This window comes from Carlito syrichta, unplaced genomic scaffold (genome assembly GCF_000164805.1).
Source record: "Carlito syrichta isolate Samal-C Ts95f unplaced genomic scaffold, Tarsius_syrichta-2.0.1 Scaffold304390, whole genome shotgun sequence".
NCBI classification, from domain to species: domain Eukaryota; kingdom Metazoa; phylum Chordata; class Mammalia; order Primates; family Tarsiidae; genus Carlito; species Carlito syrichta.
The window spans coordinates 152,168-161,838 of NW_007248486.1; the positions used below are offsets into that span (position 1 = coordinate 152,168).

A 9,671-nucleotide genomic window follows, 5' to 3' on the forward strand; every position below is an offset into this window, starting at 1 on the left:
AATCCACTCACCTCAGCCTCCCAAAGGCTCGGGATTACAGGCTGAGCCACCGAACCTGGCCATATAGAAGATTTTAAATTTAAGCCAGGCATGGCAACTCATGCCTGTAATCACAGCACTTTGGGAGGCAGAAGTGAGAGGATTGCCTGCGCCCACAGGTTCAAGACCATCCTGGGCAACATGGCGAGACCTCGTGTCTGCAATAAATAAAAAAATTAGCTGGGCATGGTGGCACACACTGTAGTTCCAACTACTTGGGAGGCGGAAGTGGAAGGATCACCTGAGTTCAGCAGGTTGAGCCTGCATTGTCCATGAGTATGCCACTGCACTCCAGCCTGGGAGACAGAGTGAGACTCCAACTCAAAAAAAAAAATTACTTTACAACTCACTTGTAATCTATATTCTTCTATTTGAAAATGGGTGTAAAGGGTTATTTATCTACATCATATATTTTCTGTGCAGTGTTTTCAATGAGAATCCTATATCCTCCCATAGAACCAACCAGGACATACCCCTCAGGCAATCTTTTCATCCCAAATGATTCTTGCCACCTTTTATTGTCCCATCAGCAGCATCCCCCTTTGCGTTCTCCTGTCAGGTACAGCTTTTCAGATTCTAATCAAAACTATAGATAACCAAGTCATTATTTATATCTACACAGAAAAATAAGATTTAAGTATACATGCTGTACAAAATTCTTATGTAGGAATACTCTGAATATATAGACATAAACATTCCTAGGTGTTTGCTACTCAGCACTGTGAAAGATTTAGCTATCTATAAAGTTTAGAGGAAAGCGTACAGAGACTGCCATCATTTCATACCAACTGCAAATTTGGGAATTTCTCAAAATTGCCCTCATATTCAGTAATTCATTAGAAAGACAAGCAGAACACATTGAATGCTTTTATACTCAATTATGGATTTTTACAGGGAAAAGATGCATATTACAATTTGCCAAGAAAAAGATCACATAAGAAACAGTCCTAGAAATTACCAGATAAGGACCTTCTATTGTATTCTCTCAGTAGATTAGGATGAATTATATTCCAGTTTTAAGGTGTGACTTAAGAGTATACAGCCAATTAGGGAAGCTCACCTGAGCCCTCGTTTTCAGAGTAATACTAAGACTCCATTTCATAAATATTGTTAGTTAATTGATTCCCATGTGGTTAATCAATCCCCTGGTTCACTGATTCCATGTGACGTAAAACTGCACTTTAAATCATATTATTCTTTCTTACATAGGGATTGCCACAATCCTAAATCATATTGTTTCACTTTTCATAGTGACCAAGTGTTGTCCCCAGGCAGACAAAAGACATTTTAAAAGACTAGAGATTACCTTTCAGATGCTGAGGACAAAGAACAGACCTCATTTCAAGTTAGGTTAATTTCTTTACTTTATAAGGATATACAACATAAATGCAAATATACAAAGCATTGATTATTTTACTGCATTTTTTAAAAGTTCCTTTTGATTCATATTTCATTATATCCATAATTTATTATTTTCATAATTTGCAATGCAGGGTTTTTGTGTATGTATACATTTATTTGTTTATTTGAGTCAGAGTCTTATTCTGTCGCCCCGGCTGGAGTGCAGTAGGATGTTCACAGCCACCACAGTCTTGACCTGCTGGGCTCAGGCTATTCTTCCACCTCAGCTTTCAAAGTAGCTGCAACTACAGGCATTCACCACCATGCCAAGCTAATTTTTTTTCATTTATTGTAGAGACAAGTTCTTACCAAGTTACCCAGGTTGATTTCAAGCCCCTGGAAATAGTTGATCCTCTTGCCTCTGCATCCCAAAGTGCCGAGATTACAGGTAAGAACCTGTGCGCCCAGCGTAGATTTTAGATGGATTAGGAAATTCACCAGGAATAGTAACAAGTAAAATGTATATATCATATAATTTTTGGATTAAGTATTTTATTTCTACCAAGTTTTTTGTTTTGCTTTGTTTTTTTTAGAGGAACAAGGTATTACTTTGTCATCCAGGCTGGAATGCAGTGGCACAATCATAGCTCACTGCAGCCTTGAACTCCCAGTCTCAAGTGATCCTTCTGATTCAGCATCCCAAGTAGCTGGGAATACATACATATGTCACCATGCCCAGCCTTTTTTTTTTGGAGTAGAGTGGAGTCTAGCTATGTTGCCCGGGCTGATCTCAAGCTTCTAGCCTGAAGCAACCCTCCCACCTTGTCCTCCCAAAGTGTTGGGATTACAGGTATTATTCACTGTTCCCAACCTCTACCAAGTTTTTTACATATGAGACTTGCTTTGGTTCGAAATTGGCCTCATCCAAATCAGAGACCAGGGTGCACTTGGAATATGCATTGTTTTCAATGTTTTCTGTATTCATTAAAGTGTCTTGCCATGTCCTAAATGTGAAATCTTGATAGGCTTCACTAGTCCACATCTTTAATTGTTTTCTAATAGGAGACATTATCCAAACCGAGATGAAGACTTTTATAAAAGCAGAACCAGATGAAGAGTTCTCCTACCAGCAAATCTGGGAACAAGTCGCAAGTGATTTAACTGGGTCTCAAAATTCCATGATAGATAGCTCTCAGTTCTCCATACAAGGTGCTATGCCCTGCCATGTTGAGGCACAACTATCTATAATTCAGTTAGGAGAGGAAGATTACCAAGATACCGAACATAAACAATCCTTCAATGATGTTTCCATCTTTGGTTTTCATCAACCATTACCCTCAAGAGAGAAGTCTCATACATGTGATAAGTGTGGGAAAAGCTTCTGTTATAGTTCAGCTCTTCTTATTCATCAGAGAGTCCACATGGGAGAGCAACTCTATAGGTGTGATGTGTGTGGCAAACAGTACAGTCAGAGTTCACATCTACAGACTCACCTGAGCGTCCATACTGGAGAGAAACCATTCAAATGTGAGCAATGTGGGAAAGGCTTCACTCGAAGATCAGCACTTAATGTTCATTTTAAATTACACACAGGAGAGAAACCTTATACTTGTGAGGAATGTGGGAAGGCCTTTATTTTTGATTCACAGTATCAAGAGCATCAGAGAATTCATACTGGGGAGAAACCATTCAAATGTGACATATGTGGTAAGAGCTTCCGTGGTAGATCAAGGCTTAATAGGCATTCCAGGGTTCACACGGGAGAGAAACCATTCAGATGTAATACATGTGGTAAGAACTTTCGTCAGAGATCAGCTCTTAATAGTCATTGCATGGTCCACACAGCAGAGAAACCATACAAATGTGGGCAGTGTGGAAAAAGCTTTATTTGTAGGCGAGATCTTTATAACCATTATATGGTCCACACAGGAGAGAAACCATATAATTGCAAAGAATGTGGAAAGAGCTTCAGATGGTCTTCATGTCTTTTGAAACATCAGCGAGTCCACAGTGGAGAAAAACCATTCAAATGTGAAGAATGTGGGAAAGGATTTTATACAAATTCTCAACGGTCTTCCCATCAGAGAGCCCACAGTGGAGTAAAGCCATACAGATGTGAGGAGTGTGGCAAGGGCTACCAAAGGAGATTGGATCTTAACTTCCACCAGAGAGTCCATACAGGAGAGAAACTCTATAGTTGTAATGAATGTGGGAAGAGCTTTAATCGGGCCCCATGTCTTTTGAAACATCAGAGACTCCACAGTGGAGAAAAACCATTCAAATGTGAGGAGTGTGGGAAGAGGTTTACTCAAAATTCACATCTTCATTCCCATCAGAGAGTCCACACCGGAGAAAAGCCATACAAATGTGAGGAGTGTGGGAAGGGCTACAACAGTAAGTTTAATCTTGACATGCACCAGAGGGTCCACACAGGAGAGAAACCTTATATTTGTAAAGAATGTGGGAAGAGCTTTGGTTGGGCCTCGTGTCTTCTGAAACACCAGAGACTGCACAGTGGAGAAAAACCATTCAAATGTGAAGAGTGTGGGAAGAGTTTTACTCAGAATTCACAACTTCATTCCCATCAGAGAGTCCACACTGGAGAAAAGCCATACAAATGTGAGGAGTGTGGGAAGGGCTTCAGCTGGTCCTCGACTCGTCTGACCCATCAGAGACGCCACAGCAGAGAAACAGCACTCAAATGTGAGGACTGTGGGAAGGACTTTGTACACAGTTCATTCTTTAACGCCCAAGATAAAATTCACAATGTAGAAAAACCATACAAATGTGAGGACTGTGAGAAGGTCTACAGTAGGGGCTTGGATCTTGATATGCATCAGATGGTCCACCCAGGAGAAGCAACATGGAAATGTGAGGAGTGTGGTATGTGCTTTAGTCAAGACTCAAGTCTTCAACTTCATCAGTGTATCCACATTGAAGAGAAGACAGGAATGTCATTTATGTGATAACGTCTACCCATGAATATAATCTCATCTGATAGTTCACAAAAGAGAGAAAGTGTGAGACGTGGTTAGCACTTCACTTTGAGTTCATATCTTAACATTTATCCCCGATTCCATGCTGGTGACACATTTTATCCAGTTTTGTTGTTGTGGTGGTGGTTGTTGTTGTTGTTTTGAGTCAGAATCTTACTCTGTCGCCCAGGCTGGAGTGCAGCGGCATGCTCATGGCCACTGCAGCCTCGACCTGCTAGGTTCAGGCATCCTTCCGCCTCAGCCTTCCAAGTAGCTGGAACTATAGGCTCATGCCAACACACCCAGCTAATTTTTTGATTTACTGTAGAGACGAGGTCTTGCCAAGGTGCCCAGGTGGTCCTGAACCCCTGAGCTCAGGCAGTCCTCTTGCCTCCGCATCCCAAAGTGCTGGGATTACAGGCGTGAGCCACCACACCTGGCTTATCCAGTTTTTTAAGAGGGAAAACTTTTCTTTAACTTAAAGCTGGTGTTTCAGCCATAACTCAGCATGCCCTAGTGGTCTCGGGACCACTTTAATAAAAATCCTTGTAAGTCGTGCAATAAAACTTCAGAAGTTTGATAATTATAGTTACCATTCAGGAGACAGGCCTTAGAAAGAATACGTTTGTCCAGGCATTTACAAGACTCAAATGATGGACTGCCAAAATTCATCTCCATGAGAATGTCAGCTACATGTGCCTGTACTGCTGAATCTTCACAACCTTAACATTGGTTGGCACTTTATATGTGTGTTTAGTATGCATTTGCTTAATGAATCAAAAGGAGAAAATGTACAGTATTGTTCAGTGGTATCCAGAAGAGGAAAACTGCAAAAAAGAATTTCAGAAACGAGTTGAAATGCAGAGTACACTCAATACTGCAGTCCACAGCATTATTTTGAATATTATCCTGTTGCACTTGGCTCCTGTCCTCTCCCCATTCTCTGTTCTGAAGTTGGATTCTTATTTGTGGCTCTATCTAGTGTTCTATTGGTTATATATACTATAAACGCAACTATCTTTTGTAGTTTTTCTCACAGTACAGACTGAAAAAGTTTTGTTAACTTTGTAATGACTTTGTAATCCATACTTATACAACTCTAATGATGGACATGTCAAAATTGGTTTCCACTGGAATATAAGCTACATGTGTTTTTCTTTGCTGCTGAAGCTTCACAACCTTAACATTGACTAGCAGTTTGTATGTGTGTTCCATACATGTTCAATGAATCAAAAGGAGAAATCATACAATATTGTATCGCTAAGAGGAAACCTTCAAAAAACAATTGTGGGAACATGAGTTGAAATACAGAATACCGTCAGCACTGCAATCCACGGCATTATGTTGAACATTATCCTGTTGCACTTGGCTCCTGGCTTTTCCCGATTCTCTGTTGTGAAGTTGGATTCTTAATATTTTTGGCTCTGTCAACTAACTGTTCTATTGGTTGTATGCAGTATAAATTCAACTATCTTCTTTTTTCACATTACAGACCGAAAAGGTTTTGGTAAGTTTGCAATAACAGACTGTGTGTATTTTCACAATTAAAAATTTTGAACAGTGTTGGGGCAGGATTTACGGTAACATTTTTAAAGTGTCAAACTTAGTTACATTGACAAAAACTTTCTTAGTCAATCCTGATTGATCATGACTGATTCTGAGTTCCCATGCAGGCTTTGATATGATTGCCTTCTAATTGCTGTAGCATTTCTTTTTTTCAAACTTCTTAGGTAGAAGCTATTCTAAATTTGAAGGAAATCTTTTGTCAACCTCTTTATTCAATATTCTTCCATTATCCATATGAAACACGAAGAGAAACTTGTTGGTGTTTGGTAATTGTATCAAATATATTCATTTTGGGGGTAGGAATAACATTTACTTGTCTTCTTTATTATTGGCAATTAAAGTATGTCTTTTGGAAAACAGTATATGTAAGAATGTATAAGGTGCATATTTGATATGGAAATCATATATAGGAAATTCGTATTATGACATTAAAACTCTGAAAAGTGGAAGACCAAAATGATGTTATTTCATTTTAACATGGAAAGAACAGGCCAGGCACAGTGGCTCATGCCTGTAATCCTAGCACTTTGGGAGACCGAGGTGAGAGGATGGCCTGAGCCCAAGAGTTTGAGACCAGCTTGGGCAGCATAGTGAGACCTCGTCTCTACAATACATAAAAAAAATTAGCCAGGTGTGGTGTCGCACACCTGTAGTCCTAGCTACTTGGAAGGCTGAGATGGAGCCCAGTAGATAGAGGCTATGGTAGCCTTGATTGTGCCACTGCAGTCCAGCCTGAGTGACAGAGTGAGAGTCCAACTCAAGAAAAAAAAATGAAAAGAACAAAAGTTCAAGGACAGGAACTTGTATGAATTGCATTTACTCATATAATAACATGAAGACAATAAAATGATGACATAGACGTACAATAAAAGGAGAAAACATAATGTAGGCTTTGTGAAATCAGATTGTAGCCTTCATACCATAATCAAATGTGTGTGTGTGTGTGTGTGTGTGTGTGTTTGAGTGTTTACATACACACTGTGTGAATGAACATTTTTACTGATTTTCCTCTGGCAATGAGTATTTGCTGGGATTTTTCAATTTTCTTCTCTATGCATTAGCAATTTTTCCCCTAAGTATTATAAATGCATAATATTTGTATAGGCTAGGCACAGTAGCTTATGCCTGCAGTCCCTACACTTTGAGATGCCAAAGTGGTAGTATCGCTTGAGGCCAGGAGTTTGAGTCCAGCCTAGGCAACAGTAGTGACACCATATCTCTACAAAAATTTAAAAATTAGCAGGCATGATTGTGTGCATCTGTAGTCTTAGCTGTTTGGGTGGCTGAGGTGGGAGGATCACTTGAGCCCAGCAGTTTGGGGCTACAGTGAACTATGATCACACCCCTGCACTCCAGCCTAAGTGATAGAGTGAGACTGTCTCTTAAAAAATAATAATTTAAAAATAGCATCTCAGTGAACATCTACTTTACCAAAGCAGTAAATTATGTGCAATAAAAGTTTGAAAAACTGTTAATCACTTAACTATAATAAGATTGCTGTACATTGTATGTGACAAGTTCAAAATCAAGAAATAGGACTCTGGAAATCATATTTCAAAACATCTCATTGTTAGAATACAGATTAGTTGATGAGTGTGGTCAGCTGCCATAATTAATGCACATAATGGCTCTTCAGGCAAATGTCAAGGAGTGAATAATTCCTGGAGATATAAACAAAGTGGGTATACATATGCTGTGGAGGGGGGAAAAAAGTCAACAGATTCTTTGAAGAATAGATGTTCATAGGCAGGAAACAGCATGACGGCGGGGGAACATCTTAACACTGTGGAACAAGTGAGGACAAAGCACTGATTTGAATGCCATTTGATAGTTATACACCATGGCGATATCTTTCGTGTATTAGGTGAAAGGGCTGTCTTCACCAAAGTGTATAATAGAGATACATTATATTTTCATACTTAATGTTCTAAACTATATCTTAGGATGCTAGGTACATATGATCCATGCTGTCTCAATTCGTATAGTGTGTTGGAGGTCCCTAAGACCACCTCCAGGTTCTGTGGTTTGCTAAGTCAGTGCAGAATACAGTTGTACTCATGGCTCTATCACAGTGACAGGATACAAAGTAGAATCAGTCAAAAGGCTCATGGGCAATATCTAAGGAAACCAACTGCAAACTTGCAAGAGTCCTCTCACTTTTTTTTTTTGAGTAGGCGTCTCTGTCACCCAGGCTGGAGTGCAGTGGCACCTCATGGCCACCACAGCCTTGACTTGCTGGGTTCAGGTGATCCTGCCTCAGCCTTCCAAGTTGCTGGAACCACAGATACATGCCACCATGCCCTGCTAATTATTTATTTATTTATTATAGAAATGAGATCTCACCAAGTTGCACAGGCTGGTGTCGAACCTCTGGACTCAGGCAATCCTCTCAACTTGGCCTCCCAAAATGCTGGTATTACAGGTGTGAGCCGCCGTGCTCAGCCAACTCCTCTCATCCTTAAGTCGTCCAGCATTGAATTGTGATGGTACTTGTGAAATGTCTACAATGGAAGCTCGTTAGTGGCCTGTATATAAGGTTCTTATCAGGACTGATCATGTAGACACCATCTATCTAGCATGCACCGAGATTCCAGACTCTAACTAGGAGAACAGGTATTCAGAATAAACTACATTGTACAGTTTAGGCATGGTGAAGCACTCTTCATTTGGAAGATACACTTTCATTTGGAAGTGTTATATGAGATTGGGTTGGAACAGGCCCTGAAGCCACAGGTAAGTCTCCCTATTACCCATGGCTCCTACTTCTACTACAGTATCTTCAGAATGAGTTAACATTAAAAAGAAGTCATATGAAAATGTAACTCAGCAGCAAAAGAAAAAAGTGGAACACATGAAAATGAAACTCATCTAGGCATATTGGAAAGACATTTTCAAGTTAGAGGGAGGGAATAAGTCCCATAAATATTCAGGGCACCTCCACGTCAGTGAATTTTCCAAGGGTCCACTGATGTGGACCTATTGATATCTCTTTTAAGATGAAGGACATGTAACTCCTGAGTTCTCTTAACTAAAAAAGAAACAAAATGCTGAGTGGGCATCCTTGGATTTTGGAGGTTACTTACTCATTGTGTGCTACTCTACATTTTTTAAGTGATCTGAAAAATGTTTGACTCAGCCCAGACAAGAGAATGCTACACAATGCGTCCCAACTGCCATGTAATCTTTTCTGATGCTAGGACCTTATGATCCAAGAGATCCAATCAGTGAGAAATACTGATGTTGTTTGGAGCATTTGACTGGTTTCAATGGTGGATCTAAACACATTTTGCCCTGCCATCCTCTGCAAATACTGAACTCTTCTTTTGAGAAGCAGCTTTTGGCTTTGCCAGTGATCTTAGAAGAGACAGAGCTTAAGCCTGGGCCTCCAAATTAGCATGTGACCTACTATTTCCATCATAACTTGGGTGTTGTTGGCCCCTATGCAGGGTATCTTTAAGTTAAGTATCTTTAAGTTACTTGTGCACATCAGCATTCTATTTGGAAGCATCAAAAAAATGTGGGAAAAAATGAACACTTCTGATGTAGTCTCCTATTTGAGTTCAACAGAGAAATAAAGGCAGCAGAGGTGGCTCAAAACATCTGTGCTATGTATCAGGAGAATGCCATTGGGGAAAGCCTGGCAAGAAAATGGTTTTGTCATTTCAAAGAGGGTCACTTTGACCTAAGTGATTCTCCATGTTCAAGAAGACCTTTCGGCTTTGATGAAGAGCATTTAAAACAGTAAAAAAG

At 39.9% G+C, this 9,671-nt stretch overlaps 2 protein-coding genes across 7 annotated transcripts in view; both read left to right on the top strand.

Moving 5' to 3' along the window:
• Positions 1-4,548, top strand: part of LOC103262212 (zinc finger protein 224-like) — a 19,511-nt gene extending 14,963 nt beyond the window's left edge. For all 6 annotated transcript variants that reach the window (XM_021713268.1, XM_021713270.1, XM_021713272.1 and 3 more), the window contains 2 exons: positions 1,736-1,828; positions 2,443-4,548. In XM_021713268.1, coding sequence (XP_021568943.1) covers positions 1,736-1,828; positions 2,443-4,346 — 1,997 coding nt within the window. In that variant the 3' untranslated portion in view covers positions 4,347-4,548. The remainder of the gene's footprint in view (positions 1-1,735; positions 1,829-2,442) is intronic.
• Positions 1-9,671, top strand: part of LOC103262213 (zinc finger protein 225-like) — a 52,064-nt gene that overhangs the window by 15,082 nt on the left and 27,311 nt on the right. The window lies entirely within an intron of this gene.